At 39.1% G+C, this 19,746-nt stretch overlaps 1 protein-coding gene and 1 pseudogene across 4 annotated transcripts in view; both read right to left on the bottom strand.

The window, feature by feature from the left end:
- Positions 1-19,746, bottom strand: part of Lyst (lysosomal trafficking regulator) — a 196,312-nt gene that overhangs the window by 14,737 nt on the left and 161,829 nt on the right. For all 4 annotated transcript variants that reach the window (XM_033761844.1, XM_033761845.1, XM_033761846.1 and 1 more), the window contains 4 exons: positions 18,795-19,012; positions 13,935-14,165; positions 9,423-9,612; positions 3,623-3,759 (listed from right to left, as the gene is read on the bottom strand). In XM_033761844.1, coding sequence (XP_033617735.1) covers positions 3,623-3,759; positions 9,423-9,612; positions 13,935-14,165; positions 18,795-19,012 — 776 coding nt within the window. The remainder of the gene's footprint in view (positions 1-3,622; positions 3,760-9,422; positions 9,613-13,934; positions 14,166-18,794; positions 19,013-19,746) is intronic.
- On the bottom strand, positions 7,720-9,171 carry LOC104860739 (annotated as a pseudogene).

Genomic DNA, 19,746 nt, shown 5'->3' with positions numbered 1-19,746 from the left:
TTTTTTTTTTTTTTTTTTTTTTGTATTTCAGGCTGCCCTCAAACTCATGGAAATTCTCTTGTTTCAAGCCTTTTGAGTGCTGATATTATAGGTGTGCACCACCACGCCTGGCTAATCCTGATTTGGTTTAACTCAATATATTATCAAGGTCCCCTAGATCCAATCTTATTTTTCTGAGTTTCTTCACCAGTTTTATTTGTAAAGACTGAGCCTTCATAACTTTTGTTCCTTCAAGAAGAAAGTGTACTTAAAAAAAAATATATAAGAAAATGTATTCTGTCTTGCAATTATCATATGGAGCCACTGAACCCTTTTATAACATTAATTTGCACTACAGGACTTTAATGATCCTTTTTTTTTTTTTTTTTTTTTTTTGGTACCAGGGATTGAACTTGGGACCCTGCTTACGAGGCAGGTGGCAGAACCACTGAGCTAAATCCCCAGCCCAGTGATCTATTTTTTCTTTCTTTATTTCTTTTTTTTGATACCGGGGATTGAACTTGGGTTGCCTTGTGTTTGCAAGGCAGGAGATGGAACCACTGAGCTAAATCCCTGGCCTTGTTTCTTAAAACAATTTTGCTGTTTCGTCATTCTAGGAATTATTTTATCACTACTACTGAAAGAATTGGGATTTCCAACTACACTAGAAATAAATAACACCAAAAATGATGGAATATCCCAGATAATGTAGTATAAATATGAAATGAAATAAAAAAATAAAAATAAACAATAATAAATAAAAAAATGAAATAAAACGGCAACGTTTGGTTTTCTTGTACATTATCCAAAGTAGGGTGCCATCTTTAAAAAAAAAGCATAAAGGAAGGCCAAGACACTACTCCTGAAGTCTGCTTTCAGCTTTCCTTAACATAGTTAAGAATTCAGAAATTTTCACTGTCTACCAATTATAACAAACAGAAGGAAACCAGCAGAGGAAGATGTCTTACAACATGAGACTCATAAGAAGATGAAGACAAAGAGCCAGCAGAGGTGTAGACTGATCATATAAGTAAACTCTTAGAGGGTGATTCTTCATATGGTAATATCCTAAATGAATCTTCTCAAACTAAAGAAAAAATGTGTGAACAATATATTTCTAAGGACAAAAGTGAACTATGGTATTCGGGCCCAGAAAGTCATTTCACTGGACGTGAAATTATTTATCAAATAATATTTTACTACAAGAATCTGGACTATCCCCTTTTGCTAAAAAGATTTAAGAGAGCATCATTCTCATTTTTCAAGTTATTTGTGTCAAATTTTTCATAATATGAATAATTTTTCAATGTTTAAAATTTTTATATGGTGTACATGTAAAATGGTATATTATTTAGTCTTAATGACAACATAGACAAACCTAGAGGACACTGTACCAGATGAAACTGCCAGGCAGAAAAGACTAAAAGTACTTCATGATCTTGAGCATATGTGGATTCTTAAAAAAGCCAACCTCATGGTAGCAGAGTGGAAGGGGTTGCCAGAAGCTGGGTGGGATTTGGGTGGGATCGGTCAAAAGGCAGAGGTCTGGCCGTGCAGGACAACGAAGTCCTGTTGTGCAGCACCACATCTATGATAAACGACACGGTTTTGCATCCTTGTAATTTATAAAAACAGTGGCTCCTAAATGTTCTCAACACACACAAATGGTAGTTGTGTAAGGATACGGATGTATTAATTGGCTTGATTGTAATAATCATTTCACAATGTATATCAAAATACTGAATTGTATACCTTAAACACATACAATTTTTATTTGTCAATTTTATCTCAGTGAAAATGAAATCATACCATATAAAAACAAGGGCTATATTTAAAATAACCTTTATTCAAGCCTTGGATCTGCTAAACTAATAGTCAATTTATATGGCAAAACAAATAAACAAAAGCTTGTCTTTGTACTATAGAAAATACAACAGAGAATTGCAAAACTTCCTTTAAGATAATTTGCTCCTCTTTGCCTTCTCTTCATACCAGGGCCTTCTAATGCTAATGAGTTCCTTGGAAGTAGCCATCTCTTAAACAAATAGAAGGAAACTGGGCATGGTGGCGCACGCCTGTAATCCCAGCTCAAGGGAGGCTGAGGATCACTGTGTGTTCCAGACCAGCCTGGGCTACATGAGTTCCAGGTCAGTCTCAACTACATAGTGAGAACCCGTCTAAAAAAAAAAAAGAAAGAATCCCTAGTAATAAAAGTATAAAGGTATTGATTGAAAATCACCATACAGTGTATCTTTAACATTGCTTTGTCATTCATTTAATGCTGATGAGGATTTCATTTGCTCTTTTCACCTTTCAACACAAAGTCTAGGTGTTTACAAACCCAGATTATTGACGATAGCAGTGAGCTGCACGTGGTCATACACCTATTTATGCTAATATATTTTGATAGGAAGAATGCATTTTATTTCTAACTTCCACTGTACCTATTTCCCCTTTCTCCTTCAAAAATACCAATTCTAAAAAGGAGGGAATAGGGAAAGGACATATTTATTCTATAATATGCCTTTGTGTTTTCATTTGTTTTGCAGACTCATTTCCAATTTAGTTATACTGACAGCTTTGTTATGATTTATGGTTGTAATTTCTGTGTGTTTGGATATATATTTGTATCTGTATAAAATGCTGTGATTAATGTAGGCTGATATATTTAAAAACTTTAAAAAATCTTATTAAAATTTAGAATAAGGTTGTTTTTCACTGTCCCTTTATTCTTAGTGCTGATAGTTTATTGGTAAGCCAGGTAACAATTGGTAATGACTTTTTTTCAGCTTAGGCAAACAAGTCATTGCTTGCCTTGTTTTCAAGGACAAAAGCTGCCCAAAGGTAGTTCTAATGAGTTGAGGGAATGAAACACATTGTAGGACATGGAAAGAGACAGCAGGTGCTACAAAAGTAATGGGAGTCAGAGTGTGAGAAGAGAACTGTCCATGGAAAGCCCGACAAAGAAGGCTACACACTGAAGTCAGAGCCATAGCAACCAAGGCAGCACTGCATACCTACATGGCAGCTACCACTTACAAGCTCCATAGTTGTCACAAACATTTTCACTACAAAGCTGCTCAGGCTAGGCCTGAACTTGCAATCCTGGATTACGGCATGCACTACCACTCCTGGCCTATGTTATCCTCGTTTTAAAAAGGATGAAAGGAAGTCAGTTTTGAAAGGCCAAATCACTTGCCAAACACCACATAGTACGTAACAAAGCTGGGAGCCCAGCAAGGACCACAGGGCTGGAGGCCTAGTGTTCTTCTGGCATATCATGATGCTGAAAACCTGTATGTTTAGGAAAAGTCAGGTAACAAAGATGGTACTATGGTTACAGAAAATGATAGTGACAAAGCAAGTGGACAAAGGGAAGAAAACAGTGCTACTTTTGTTCAAATATTACATCCTTCGATGGTGCTGAGCAGATAGATGATCATAACTCTCCTAACAAGGAAATGGACTTCAGACAAATTTTCAGACATATTCAGCAGAGCAGTATCAGGAAGTCTGTAAGACCTGTAAACATCAACTTCTCACCTAGACTAGTTATAGAAGGTTTAAAAGTAGATGCTGTCACTCTCACTCCTTTGTAAAGCACTGCATATAATTATATAAAGTATTCCATAAAACAGTTTACCTGGTGCTGTTGAGAGCTTTGTATGAAGTTCACTGGAGGCTCACTTTGCTTACTCTTCAACCTCAAGATGTTATCGGCATATCCCCAGCTCAGGATAGCTGACCACTGAATATCAGTGCTGTTCATGCTTCTCACACCTCAAGATGGAGAAATAAAAGTATCAGACTACCACTGTTCAGTGGTTGTAAGACAGCCAGAAAAAAAAAAAAAAGGCAGAGTAAAGGCTGAAGTTTATATAGAATCATATCATTCCAGGTGAAACAATCTTTAACTCCCCGAGATGAAACAATTTGAGTTTTTTTGTCTTTTGTTTTTGTACCGGGATCAAACTCAGGACCTTGTGCTTGTGAGGCAGGTGGCAGCACCACTGAGCTAAATCCCCGGTTATTGAGTTAGTTTTAATCCTTTAATGTCAATAGGATTGTAAGGGTGGAATTACATTATTTTCACTTGTGTTGTTTTCATTGGGCTTTATTTGACTAAAGAACTAAAATTACAGTATAGATTTTTAAAAAATAAAGGACAGTGATAGTATTACCCTATCCACATTCTGAGATACCTTTCCTTTTAAAAAAATATGAACTAAGTACTACCTAAATAACTTTTTAGATACTCTGCTAAATTAGGTAGTATGAACAAATTTTAATACTACAAAGAGAGCTCTGCTAGAAGAAAAGCCACAGCTACCCTGTGAAGGGGTTTCAATCCCATCGAGTGCAGGATTTGGCATGGAAGACCTTCACTCAAGGGTGTTTTCTAGTTTTAAAGATTTGGAAATTTTTGATGTCCTTTCTGGGGGCTGTGTATGATCAGTGCCTTTTTTTCACTATAGTAAATGCAGCATGAATGATATAAGTGACTGCCCTTGAAATTTCTAATGTTTTATACCAGCATAAAGAATATTTAGGAGAGAAGATATACTTTGTCTCTTCCCATACCCAGCAAAATAGCCAACAGCTAGATGAACACAACAAATATTTCTTGAATGAATCAATAGCACATTGAAAATGTGATTCAGTGATTTCTTTTTGTTTTCTGAGAAAAATAAGCAAATGTAGGCATCAGTTTCACAACAAAGGAATTGAAACATAACTAGTATAAGCTTCTATAGAAAGGAGCCACATGTAAGGTGTGATCAAAAAGTATGGTGAATGTTTAAATTTTAAAAATTATTATAGTACAAGATACATTATCATTACCCCCTAAAATATTACCTCTTGCTCCAATCATACTTTTATCCCATCATTCTTGCCACTTTCTTTTTTTTTTTATTTTGGTACTGGGGATTGAACTTGGGAACTTGTGCTTGCAGGGCAGGCAGCAGAACCACGGAGCTAAATCCCCAGCCCTCTTGCCACTTCCTGAATCAATTCTGCAAGTCCTCTTTCATGAGTATCTTTAGTCGTGCTGTCATGCCTGCTTTGATGTCCTGAACTGATTCAGAATGTTTACCTTTTAAGGTTATTTTGACTTTAAGGAAGAGCCAGAAATTGCATGCTGCCAGTGAAAAAGGTGGATGAAGATAAACAGTAATATTTTTTGTTTGTTTGTTTGTTTTTCTTTTTGAGACAGGGTCTCACTATGTAGTTGAGACTGATCTGGAACTCACTATGTAGCCCAGGCTGGTCTGGAACTGACAGCGGTCCTCCTGCCTCAGCCTCCTGAGTGCTGGGATCACAGGTGTTTGCCACTGCGCCCGGTGAACAGTAATATTTTTTACAAGCCTGCTTTTATTGGATGGCATCTGACAGCCGCATTCACCGTATCTTCAATCACAACTCATAAAGACATTCAGGAAAGAAGACTTTCAGAACAGCTTCAGAAAGTGGTAAGAACAGTGGGATAAGTGTGTTCAAAACAAAGGGAAGACGTATTTTGCGCGGGATAAGTGGTAATATGTCTTACTGTAACAATTTTTTTTTCTTTTTTGGTACAGGGGATGGAACTCAGGACCTTGTACTTGTGAGGCAGGCATGGTTCCACTGAGCTAAATCCCCAGCCCCACTGTAACAATTTTTAATTTAAGCATTTACTGTACGTTTTGATCATCCCTTGTGTCATGAGTCTTCTTAAAGTTTACCATAATGTGGCAGGTGCACATTTAGACAAGATTTTCATTTCTATTTTTTCTCCAGAAAAAGAAACTACCTAACAGAACAGTGGGTCTCAAATAGGGCTTGCAAGAAAATTGCTCTTTCGGCATGTGCAGCTGTGGCTGGAAGCCTCAGAGATTGTGATGCAGGGTGTCTCAAGTGGGACCTGAGCAAGTGTATTTGAAGAAAAAGCTCCTTGGGCAATTCTGAGGCATAGTTTCCAAGGAATCTGTCTACCTTGCCTTTAACATCATTAAAACCACTTCAATGTAGCTGTCACAGTGTATTATGCATGTATAACCAGGCATAACCCTGACGGTATCTTACATACCAGTGCTTAACTAGCCATCTGTGACTATGCATCCTACCATCTACCTGCTAGCTGCAGTCTTTGGCAGTACCTGCAGAGGGGACCATCCAGTGAACGCTGACCTGGCCTGAGTGTTTTAAGTTGGATGGATACTTACTATTTCCCTTAAGCCAGTTCCCATGCTAATCATCCCAGGCCTTATTTTTTTGAATCCTCACTGTTGATTACCTTGGAAGAAAGTCATTTTGTAGTTCTCATTTTATAGATCAAAAGCCAGTAATTATCTGGAAGGTATTGAGGAACTTTCCCAAGGTCACACAGTAAATAGCAGATCTGGGATGAAAACTCAGGCCCTGTGCTTCCAGAGGCCAGAGACTCTGTATACCCAGATTATATGACAGATTCAGCAAACACTGTGCAAAGGAGTCAAGAATACAGTAATTTGAATGGACCCTGTTATTGAGGGCACACTTAAGGGTTTGGGACAGTAGTAGCACAAGTAAGATAGATTGAGAATTACGTGGGTATTTAAAAATTCCATAATGGTGATAATGCCAGCACTTTCTCATTGCTCAATAGAGATAAACTCTACTGTACTCTTAATTTCTTTACAGGTAGATAATTTACATATTTTAGTATTTCAGATCTTTTTAGCAGTAAGTTAATTGTGACTATAACTAATAGCAAGATACAAGTGAGAATAAGCCATGATATGCCAATCATTATGGGCAAACAGGTTTACCTTGTCTTCCCAACTCAAGTAAACTTAGATGAAATGGTATGCATTCTCTTTTATTCCTAAAACTATGAAAATAATCTTTCATTTTATGAAAGAAACAAGACTGAACCTAAAAGAACTGTGGCCCAGCCAGCACACTTTGCTGCTTTAAGTGACAGATGTCTAGCACAGCTGCTGTCACCTTGCAGCTGCAGAGGCCGTATGTGGAAACTGCCAAGGAGCAGCCTGCATGGTGGGCAAGGCTAGTGCAGTGCACTGTGAAAAGGCTTCCGGCCCACAGGCTGGCTGGCCCTCTGCCATTCACTTCTGTGCACATGCCTGGTCCTGCTCAGTGGGGCAGATTCTATTACATCTAATGAAATGGTTAATTTGGAAGGGCTGAGAGATTACTTTAATGTGAAAAATGTCCCTAGTTTTCCAGGGTCTCAGTGACATTCAGAAATAGGCAGAGATCTCAACTGCACAGTATTCTTCCACATGTCACTGTCACCGTGTTGGCTAGTGGGGAATCAGAAAAGTGTTGCTTTTCAAAATACACTCTTTTGAAACCTCTTTCCAAGGCTCTCTTGTCTCTTGTTCTATTCTGTTTGTTTAAGCCCATGGCTGTATTCTTCTGAGGTAACAGATCTATGAAATACATTTGTGTATTTAATAAATGTGCAGTATACATTTCTATCAAATTGATAGTTTTCATCTTGTGAGCATAACTATTTATTCTTAACTTTCAACACCTCCATTTATTTTATTTTACAGGATCTGTAAATAATTTTATTGAAATTGAACAAATAGCACAACAGTCTTCCTATGTTGGGAAGTCATTTCCCATTCTAGAAGCATAGAAGTTGTACAATAAGGAATTAAATATAGGAATTAAACTACAAATTAAACTCCACCCCGACATCATCATGGACTAGACTTATTTACAAACCTTCATTTTGTGCGTGTGTGTGGGGTGGTTACTGGGGCTTGAACTCAGGACCTTGTGCTTGTGAGGCAGGCACGGAGCCACTGGGCTAAAACCCAGCCAAACCATCATATTTTAAGTACAGTGTTCTTTTATGATTTTGCTTTCCTTTCTATCCCTCTCAAGGGGACTTAGTAATTTCCTCTGACTGATCCAGAAGGGATGAGGATACTGTAGCAGAACAGTGGTGGGCTAACCATAGCACTACTAGCAGCGGTCTCAGTATGTTGTTCCTTACCATGGAGGTAGTGAACAATCCCCTCCAACTTGGGGAGAGGGAGCTGGCGCAAAGGCAAAGGGGGTTAGAATAGGTAGCTTGGGGCAATTCTCCATCAGCACAGGCATCTGCAGCCTGTTCTGACACTGGCCTGTACCCCCTAACTGGGGAGAAGGCAACAAGTGGTTGCAATGGTGAGGGATTAGCTGAGCCCTGGAAAAGGGACAAGCTACCCACACCAGATCCCATTCTTATTAAGAGCCAGCAAACCATCCATCTGAAAATGCGAAAAAATGGCAGGTAGATTGGAAGAACCAGGCTGGTGCTCTTCCCAGCCTCTGTCCAACATAGGAGGAAATGAGGTAGCAAACAGCTGAAATGCTCTGATGTGGGGGTAAGGGAAGTGAGAAGTCCCCACTTGTGTAGAGCTCCCACAGCTGAAGGACTGGAAGAAGGCTACTTTGCGTGTAAAGTGCTATAGCTTCTAGCAGGGCTAGACCCTAGGCAAACTTGGAAGAGAGGCCAGGCAAGAAACCAGGAACTACACATTCCTGACTGCCTTATGTCTTTCCTTGCTTGGCAGGGTGGCTGGGGAAGGTGTGGTTGTACATCTGCCATTAGCCTTTGCCAGCCACCAACCATCTCTTGTCTATACACAAACCAATATCCAATTATGCCGAGGGACTTCCCTGCTCATGGCTGAAGGTTCTGGGCCAATGGAGTTTATTCAGCATTGTGACCCCAGCTTGGGCTCTTCAATGGAAGCCACAGCTTCAACTGGAAGTTTCTTGCTGGGTCAGGGGTGCTTGTGTCTGTCATGTACTAGGGTCACAAGTCATAGAGGATCACAGGGAAATCCATGTGAATGTGGGGAGGATTCAGCTTCACGATGCCCTGAGTAATCAGATTCTTGTACACCTGCCTCAGCTTGGCTTGCCTGGTGACAACTGTCTCCTCATAGAACTCCTGAGCCAGATCTCCATCCTCATCAAGGAACATGAAGCCTCAGTATATGAATATGAAGTGGGGTATCACTTGGCCTTGAGGCCTCAGCAAAGCTTGCCCAGCGCTCACAGTCTCCAGGCACCACTTCCCACTGAAGAGCAGGACCAGAGGCCCTGATCTTTGGAGCTGCTGGCGCCCATGTCAGGGTTGCATGGTGACTCAGTGGCCACTGTGCTTTCACAGTGCAAAGCATGCCACTATGCTGGGCCCTAGCCTCTGTTCACAAGTAGTGCTGCTGCCACCACTGTAGTTGCCTTCTACAGGTTCCCCCAGAATTCATTATATTAGATGGCACTGCATTTAATCTTATGTTTTAATTCCTACTGTATTAGTAACCAGAAATTTGAGCAGTTTTTCACTAAGGACTGAGAAAATGTCAGAAGTCAAACAGCATAGCAGCATGGATGAGCTGGGAACATGCAAATCTCATGAAAGATATCCTCGGGATGATCTTCATTGTGTTTTATTTTACCTTGTTCCTTGCTGTAGGTCATCAGAAGACAGAAGTTTCGGGACAATCCACAGATTGCTCTCGTAGGCAGAGCCTGCAGAGAGCCAAATCTTTCTCCATGAGGCTGGCTGAAGCAGACCACAGGTACAGGAGCACTTGGGGAGCCCACATACTCCCCCCATTTCAAGCCTTTTATCCATGACAAAGGGCTCTAAAACCAAGGAAAGTAAAAATATGATTCTTTTGAAGAGGTACTAAGTGCAGTATTACCCCAGATTTAGATGCTAAACAAAGAGAAACTCTGATTTAAACTCTTTAGGGGCAAGAATTATTTCACACCTTTTTATTTCTCTGTGCTTATGTACAAATATGTATTCTTTATTTGATTTTTACTCTGTAGCTATGGCCTTTTATTGCAAGAAAATGTCTAGTTAGTAATTCAAAATTTCTTGAAATTTGAACAGAGGGAAAAGAAGTATTACTAAGCACATTGCTTAGAAGACTAAAATACTTAATGGGGGGCTATAATTTGGAAGCACAACAAGTCATATATACATAGGATGGTTAAAAATTATGAGCACATGTGACACAGGAAGGCTCACTCAACCCTGAACTCCTGAAGACAGGGACACTGCTGACTCCCCTACATGCTGGGGACAGCAGCTTCTTAGTAGATGATGGATGAATGGAACAGTGTTTACTGATGGAGCGTATCAGGAAGACTAGCGCATGAGATCCTCCAGATGTACTAGTAAGTTCTGGAGAACAAAGAGTTGTGTAAGCACAGCAGGGTGTGGCTGTAGAAGGTGGCGGAAGGCCACAGAGGAGGTGTCACACACTTGCCACAGACAACAGTGGCAGCGTTCCCCCAGATCCCAAGCAAAACACTATCAAGAAGGAATCCAGAGAGAAGAGACTAGGGCCTTTCACAGTTTCTCCCACAATTCTATATTTTTATTCTCCTTTTGACTGTTTTATATTTTACTAATCTTTTAAAAATGGATTTACTTTGTTTTAGATGAGTAAGAGTTTATTTAACTAGGTGTTTACTTTCAATTTTTCAGAGGAAATGCCAGATAAGGCTAATAAAAATAATATACTAAGCAAATTTCAGTTATTTCCACAAAACTTCTAATAATTTTTAGTGTAATTTTATTATGTCATTTTCCAAATGAATGAAAAAATAAGCATTACGGATCTGCGTACTATGTTTTAAAGAAGCATGGCAATTAGGGGCTCTGCGCTATCTGTGAGACCATTGAGAGGACAGAGCGTTCTGAAAATTCGGAGCACCTGTGGGAAAGCTGAGGAGCATCAGGACGGCCCAACTGGGAGCAGAGGGATCAATGTCAGATACACTGGAACAAGTTCTCTTTCTAAAATTTTTGGTCCATCATTGTTAAAGTTGCAACAAAGTGCTGCTAAGCTCCAGTTATGATTTATCATTCATAATTCCTTGTCCCAAAATTCCTTTTATGTGAATTACAGAGCTTAAATTTTGTTTTTAAGTTATATTACAGATACAGCGGGAACTGTTTTACAGCACAACTTGCATAAAGCAAGTGTTTTATTTAAATGCTCCTCATACAGCTCAAGTGTTTCCACACAAGCATATCAGGGTCATCCAGATGACTCCTTGTACTGTGTCTGGACACAGAGATTGGGGCTTGTGAGCAGGTACCTTGGAAGGCCTGAGGAGTCAAGAAGCAGTAACTGTGTAGGTTTTGTAGTGGCTCAAATAAAGAAATATAGTGGGTTAAATGCTGTTCAGAAGCACAGGCAAGCCAAATTCCAAGTAATCTGTCTTGAGAAGAACCAGATTCGGAAGCAGTGAGTGCCAGTGTACACCAAGGCACCATGCAGGAGCTGGACACAGTGATGAGCAAGACAGGCAGATTCCTCTCCTTGTGGAGCTCTACTCAAGGTTGGACGGGAGACAGACAAATATATACACACACAGTATCTGAGGCGGTGAAAGTAACTGCTCTGAAGCAAAGCAAAGACGGGGACTAAGAATGATGAAAGCACCACCAGAAGCAATGGAGTCAGGAAAGACTCAGAGATGTCTGAGTCTGAGCAGAGCTCTGAGTGGAATGAGAGGGAGCCACGAAGGGTATCAATGTGTGAAGTCCCTGAAGTGGGGATCAGGTAGGTTGGTGCCACATTCTCACTGCCAGCACATACAGTTTCTGTCTCTGCCTACCCAAAACAGCTAATTAGAAGTAAGTATAGTAGTAAACTAGATTTCATTTATTAAGTTTGCTGTATATACTGTTAAATTATTTTGAAATGTTAAAGTAATGGATTTAAAATTGATGACTCTGATAATGATAGTAGTTAAGATTATTTTTAAGCCATTGAAAACACGAAGTAAAACCTACAGCTTTCCACTATAAAGTGCATTATAGATTTGATTTTAGTAAAACAACAGTGTTATCATATTAATGTTTTATACTTGAATTTTATACCTGGAGGTGGTTGTACACACCTGTAATCCCAGTACTTTGGGAGACTGAAGCAGGAGTACTCCAAGTTTAAGCTCAACCTGGAAAACTTAGTGACTTAATTGAGACCTTGTCTCAAAAAAAAAAGGTGCTGAGGGATGTAGCTTGGTGCAAAGGCCCTGGGTTTAATTCCCAGTATAGCAAGAAAAAAATAAAAAGAATTTTACTAGTTAAATGAGTTTTATTTATATTTTACATACATGTTTGACAGAGATGAGCTAGGAGCATAAAGAATTTGCATCTAAGGTCTGTCTGACATATTTAAGTAATATTATGGGAAACATTGTACAAGCTGCACTCACAAGTCACTCCAGAATATTTGGAAAACAATACTTTAAAAAATATCAACTATATAGGAATCAAGCTAACCAAAGAGGTAAAAGACCTCTACAATGAAAATTACACAATATTAAAGAAAAGAAGTTGAAGAAGACATTAGAAAATGTCAAAGAGAAAGACCTCCCTTGTTCATGGATAGAAGAATTAGTGTTGTGAAAATGGCCAAATTGCTAAAATTGCTTATAAATTCAAAGCAATCCCTATTACCAACAACATTATTCACAGAACTAGAAGAAAACATTCCTAAAATTCATATGAAATCAGAAAAGATTCAGAATAATCGAAGTAGCACTGCACAAAAAGAGCAAAGTGGGAGGCATCATAACACTAGATTTCAAGTTACACTGCAAGGCCATAGCATCAAAAACAACGTGGTACTGACACAGAAATAGCCAAACTGACCAAAAGAATAGAGCAGAAGACACAAACAAACTTATGTACCTATGGCCATCTGATTTTTGACAAAGGGGCCAAAAAAAAAAAAAAAATTGGAGAAAAGACTGCTTCTTTAACAAATGGTGCTAGGAAAACTAGATATCCACTTTCAGAAGATACAGACTAGATTATCTCTCACTCTATGCTAGAATCAAATAAAAAAGGATGAAAGACTTAGATATAGAATCAAAAACTGAAATTTCTGGAAGATAACATAAAGGAAACAAAGGCCTGGGCACAGGCCAAACAGTCTTCAATAGGACTGCTATAGCAGGGAAATATCAACAAGAATCAACAATGGGACTATATCAAATTAAAAAACAAGAAAGCATAGCAAACAAAACAAAGGTGAAGAGACAATCTACAACATGGGAGAAAATCTTTGCTAACTACTCTTTGGACAGAAGATTAATCTCTAGGATATATAGAAAAACAAAAAATTATCATCCCCCAAAAACAAATAACCCAGTCAAAAAATAGGCAAATGAATGGAGCAGATGCTTCTCAAAGGAAGAAGTGAAAATGGCCAATACGTACAGAAAAAAATGTTCAACATCTCTAGGCATTCGAAAAATGTAAATCAAAACTACTCTGAGAGCCCATCTCACCCTTCTCAGAACAATTGTTGGGAATACACAAAAACGATGATGTGGATGCTAGGGTGGGTATGTAAACTCGTACAAACACTGTGGAAATCAGTAGGGATGTTCCTCAAAATTCTAAAATTAGAAATACCACTGATTCAGCTATACCTCTCAAGGGTATATTCCTGACAGAATTAAAGACAGCATACTACAGTGATACATTCACACCCATGTTTATAGTAGAACAATTCACAACAGCTAAGCTGTGAAAAGAGCCTAGATGCCCATCAACAGATAAAGAAAATGTGATATATTTACACAGTGGAGTATTATCCAGCCATAAAGAAGAATGAAAACATGTCTTTTCCTCTTATTTGCACAATCCTAGTTTGTTGCTTTTCAAGTCTTTCCCTGATAATCACCCCTCTCCCTGGGGAGGCTACTGTTTGACATAGCCATCTTTTCCCTCTGAGCTTTCCAGGCTCTTTCTTCCTGTCCCTGGCATGGCATTTACCACATAGGACATTGCTTTAGCTGCCTGAGCCTGCCCTGCTTGTATCTCTAAGCCAAGGCCACTCATTTGTATGTTCCCAGAGTCTGGGTGAGGGTCTGGCACTGCAGGAGTCATCCCACAGGTTTTGCTGAATTCGATTAAAATCCCAATGACATACCGGATAGGTGATTTCTTTGACTTGTTCCCGGGTCTCCCTGAAGGCAAACTGCACCAACAGCCCCACGGCGGCAGGAAGCTCGCCTTCCATGTTGAGCTTGCCTCCTGGCCTACTGGCATGGGCCGTGTGGAACAGCTGGCGTGGGGTCTGCCCATAGGTTTTTATCATGGTTTCTAGTGCTCGCCTCTGAACTGAATCTTCTACTGCAGAGACATCCATCCCAAAATATGTCTGTAGAGTGATAAAGGACATGAAGTATATGACTAGAAAGTAAGACTTGGTTTAAAAAAAACAAACAAAGGGAACGAACACGTCATTGCAATCTTTAAGCAATGGATTTACTCTTCTCTATTCCAAATGCAAATGACTACAAATGTTTTTCATCAGGTTAACTGTCATTAATAATTTCAATGAGATCAGAATAGGAATAATCAGTGTTTTAAGATGAGTGACAAAAACAACGCATCTTGCCTGACTGGTACTCATTAGGTATGTTTAGGGTCTGAGAACATGTGTAATACTAAATTATTAAAGAAGTTGCTTGTCCAAAGTGATAAATAGGAAAAGGCAAAAAAGTAGTTAAAATGCAATGCTGTCAGGTAGTTCATAAAGAAATGTGAGTTTTAATGAAAATTGTAAGTGAATCCAAAAGAGCAGCAGTGAACATCCAAGCTCTTTAATATCAAGCGCATTATCACTTGCTGTGTCTAAGGGTTACCATCCTTCCCTGTTGCTAAACCTAGCAGTTGGTGTCCTGCCTGCCACGTTAGGCATGTCCACGTGGACAGTTTACTTTTAGCATTGAATCAGTTACAGCAGCCTTTGCTTACATGTCTAGATATAATACTCCTCTTAAGCACCAAAATGGTTTAAAAGGTCAAAGATACTCCAGAAGTTAAACAATCTTCACTGCTGCCCTCAACCCCACTCCAGCCCCAAGGATCAAATGTGTACTAAAATGTGTATCAAAGCAGGGCCATTTGAAGGGCTATCTGATGTAATGTATTGTAAAAAATCAGACGGAGACTGATATACTCCTGGAGCTGGAATTCTTTTTTTCTTTTTTTTTTTTTTGGTATCAGGAATCATCAAACTAGAGCCCTTGCACTTGTGAGGCAGGAGGAAGAACCACAGCGCTAAATCCCCGATCCTGTTTTTGGAATTCTTAAGTTTATTTTAAGATGACGTTTCTTTACATTCTTTGGCATCAGTTTCTAAGTGGACCCTATGTAATAGTGAGTAACAAATAAAAGGTCAAAGGCATTTCTATAAACCTTTAAAAAATGTTAATGCTTGCCTATACTTAATTAGGTGGCAGACATGAATTTAAGTCCTCACACATGAGTCTGGTTTTATTATTCACTTTACAAATGTATACCTTTGTTACAGAGACATTTGGTTATTTGTCCAAGATCATAAGGCAAGTGGCTGAGCCAGAGAATGAAGACATGAACTCAATTCTGAATTCACAGACTACACACTTACTTGGTAAACTTTGTTTTGCCCCACATTGAGTTTTTCTAACTTCTCAGAACAGTATAACTATATCTTTTCTAAAATGCCAAAGTTCCAAAAATTAGTAAAAATAATTCTAGTCAGATGAGAACTACTTTGTATATTTTAGTCTTCAAATACTTTCAATGTGAATTTATATAAGAATATAGGTAACTGAAATGATGTTACAAGAGTATAGGCATAGAGTGCTCCGAGGTCAATATTAAAATGCCTAATTGCTCTAAAAGTTGAATTTTAGGATCAAATATGAACAAAGTTCAACAGTTAAACCTACTTCATGGAGTTGAGAGTGTGTCCCTTGGCACACTGAAGATGTTAAGCTGGAGGAATGTGAGGAATAGCCTATGCAGGAAGGAACCTCTGGCCTGCACCGGAAGCAGGTGAGAAGACCCTCAGGTGAGACGTGTCCTCCCTCCCTCAGGAAAGGGGCATCCTTGGCTTTAAAGACAGATGACGCCACATGGGGAGGAATGTGGACCCACAGGCCTCACTGTTTCCCCCAGCCCACTGCCCTCACTTCATCTCCTTTTGCCCTACCCTAAGTCTGTATGCTTTTCTTCTTTTAATCTCTGTTGTTACAGGGTCCAGCCAGTGAACCAAGATGGATTAGAAGAAAAAGCAAACATATTTTCCTCCTTTATTTCTCCTCTACCTACTACTGTTACATACAAATTATTATTTGCCAATCTGTGCTATTCTTATTTTTCAAAATAAAATTAACCAAAGCATACATATATCTTCTAGTAGAATAATCAGTAAACCTATCTTATTCTCTCTTTTAGACTGTAAACCTCACAAAGAATTTAATTTTATGTTACCTTCAAGGTACCCAAAATAATGACAGAAAAATGGACTAAAGATAAATTTATTTCTAGACTGCTTTGGGAATGGATTTCTGGCCTAAAAAAGCTCAGATACAGTGGTGTAGAGTTGTAATCCTAGCACTCTGGTAAACTGAGGCAGGAGGATTGCAAGTTTAAGACTTTGCCTGAGTAAATTAATCATTGTGCAAGGCCAAGATCCAGTCTAGTTCAACCTATTACTTTTAAAGTTAGAGAAACAATGAAGTTAGATGTCTTTTGCATTGGGCCAATAGCTAATTGGCTGCATTAATACTGAGCTGCCACTAGTATTAGGAAATATTTTTCTCCTCGTAAGATGCTTTTTAAACCTCCCACTCCTTGAGACCTTTCATTCTGTAGACCTCAGTGGAACCTGACCACCAGATCCAGGCCCATCCATCTCACTCTCTTCTTAATCCTACCTGTTCTTATTACCTCTGCAACCCTAGAGCCCAGCAAAACAAATGTTTCCTGAAGAGACAAGGTTGTTTTTAAAAAAGTTCCTCTGTCCTTTTTCTCACATGAAGTACATGTGAAAGTAATAAATCTATTGCTAGTAATTTATCTTAGAAAAAAGTATATGTGAAAGTAACAATTCTATTGTTAGGAATTTATCTTAAAGAAATAAAGATATGCATAAAGAAATAACTTCAGGAATACTCATCTTAATGTAACAGCAAATATATCCTAACTAAATATCCAATGATAGCATACTGGTTAAACAAATTATCATGCAGCCATACTTTGGGATGATAATTATCTCTTAAAAATCATGTAGAATATTTAATGACTTGAATAAATTTGAAAGTACACTGTTCAGAGGGAGGAAGAGGTTACCAAATGTTACTAGTACAGTATTGGAATGACAAACCTATATAGAAAAAGTCTAGTTGTTGAGGTTGGCCTTGAACTCATTGTGCAGTCCAGGCTCGTCTCAAACTCGCTGCACTCCTCCTGCCTCAGTTTCCCAAGTGTTGGGCTTATAAGCGTGTGCCAACATATCTGGCTGAAGGTGGTTTTTATATTTGTCTCTGGATAGTGATACTGAAATTTATTTTAAACTTTTTTGATATTTATCTCTGGGTGGTGATATCACAGCTTATTTTAAACTTTATTATATTTTTTTCTAATGAAGCACATGTTACTGTTTCTGTAATAAGGAAAAATGATGCCATTTTAAAACAGAACATGTATGTAAGAGAGCACGCAGAAGAGAGTTAAGACAGTAAAAGCTGACAGCTCTCCCAGGAAAGACTGCCTTCCAGGCAGCCTGGGCTAGTGTCTAGGAATCTGGACTTCAGGATTCTTCCCACCATTCCCTAAGTGACCTGCCTGGATTACTGTGTCTAAACTACACAAACAACAGGGCTTATGTTGAACACTTCCTTTCCTTTTGAGAGTGTGGGACTGGAGTAAGTACGAGGTAGATGGTGCCTAATGTGACCAGCCCCAAAAGACCCTGGGTGCTGTCTCCAACAAGCTTCCTTGGCAGACAACACTACAGATGTGGTATCACAACCTGTTGCTGAAGGCAGTAGGTTGTTTATGCTTGGCCAAGAGACTGGTGGAAGACTGGGCCAGGTTCCTCCAGACTATGTTCAGGCTTCCTTCTCTTTTTATGCTGTTTTGTTCACTAGATAAACCACAGACATTTGCTGAGGCCCCAAGGAAACCCTACCTACCACAGATAGTACGGAAGTATTTTTTGTACGTTCTGTTTTTTCTTTGTATAAATGGAGATTGAAACCAGGGCCTTCATATTGAGATACATTCACAGAACTTTTAAATTATTTTTAAACTTTTATTCTGAAATAAAGTCTTGCTAAACTGCTAACTTGCTCAGGCTGGATTTGAATTTTTGATCTTCCTGCCTTACTTCTCAGAGTGGTAGGACTGCATTGCCATGCTCACATCTCAGGTACCCACCCCTCCTTACTGGGGATCAAACACTGCCACTGAGCTAAATACCTGGCCCTCCTCAGGCTTTTTTTTGTACCAGGGATTGAACTTTGGACCTTGTGCTTGCCACGCCGGCATGGCACAACTGAGCTACATCCCTGGCCCTTTTAAAAAAATCTGTTTGTTTGTTTGTTTATTTTCTCAGGCATTTTTAAAGATATAAAATCTAGTCAGGTGCAGGGGTGTATGCCTACAATCCCAGTGTGTTAGGAGGCTGAGGCAGGAAGATCAAAAGCTTAAGTCCAGCCTGGAAAACCGAATGATATTGTCTTAAAATGAAAAGGACTGAGGGTGTGGCTCAGTGGTAGAGTCCTTGCCTACCATATGCAAAGCCCTGGGGTTTGTGTAACCCCATTATCACGGAAAAAAAAAACAAAACAATGTGAAGAATTCTGGGTAAAAACAGCAACATCTGAGTGTAACTGCCAATTATCTTTAATAATGAATACTTTAAATGAACAGCCTAACAGCAAACCTTAAAATATTTAGATTCCATTTTACATATGTGCAGATGACTTAAGAAATGATTTTAAAAGTCACTTACAGCAGGATGGAAAACATTGATGGCTTGAACAGAAGCTTTTCCCTTTTGCTTGTACCCAAACACCAAGTCAATCCAGTGACAGATGTTCTGGGACACGTGGTCAGACTCCAGAGCCTGTCGGTGGATAAGGATAAAAAGACGAGGGTCGTTCCGTGCCCAAGGAGGAAGGTTGACATGATTAACCCGTTCACCATTCTGACGCACGCCAAAATCAAAACCTGAAGGAGAAAAGAATTGTTGATAATAATAAACACCTGTCTTCACAGGCACACTCCTGTCTAGGTAGGCTGAAATACTATTATCAGCAGTTGGTGTGATTTGCTTGCCAAATCACATGAGTGCAAGTTACGGTTGATAAATATGGGTTTTGATTCTATTGACCATAGGTGCCACTACACTGTGCCCTCTTCTACACATGAGCACCATGCAACTGAGTCATGAAGAAAAAAAATCACTAAAACCACATAATAATGTTAAAAGTTTATGATCATGTGGTGTCACATTACTAGCTGTCAAGGGCTGAATATAGCTTTTGGGCCACAGGTTGGGCATACCTGTACTAAGCATGCTTGCATAACAAAATAATACCAGCACATCAAATAAGAGCATTCTTCTGGGATACAGATGACCTAATATTTAATTGATTAGTTTGCTAGTGTACAAAAAAAATCTTAGAAGTATTTATTTTATTTATTTTTTTGGTACTGGGGCTCAAACTCGGGACTTTGAGAATGTGAGGCAGGTGGTGGGACCACTGAGCTAAATTCCCAGCCCAGAAGTTTATATTTTTAAAAATTGTCCTAAAAGAAATAATTTTCAATAGAAGATGTTCTGGTATTATTATTATTATTATTTATTTATTTATTTATTTATTTATTTATTTTTGGTACTGGGGATCGAACTCAGGTCCTTGCGCTTGCAAGGCAGGCCACCGAACCGCTGAGCGAAATCC

Source organism: Fukomys damarensis, unplaced genomic scaffold, assembly GCF_012274545.1.
Source record: "Fukomys damarensis isolate Sample0158 unplaced genomic scaffold, DMR_v1.0_HiC HiC_scaffold_10, whole genome shotgun sequence".
Taxonomy (NCBI): domain Eukaryota; kingdom Metazoa; phylum Chordata; class Mammalia; order Rodentia; family Bathyergidae; genus Fukomys; species Fukomys damarensis.
Note: the sequence above shows the minus strand (reverse complement) of the source record. Positions and strands in the feature narration are given on the sequence as shown.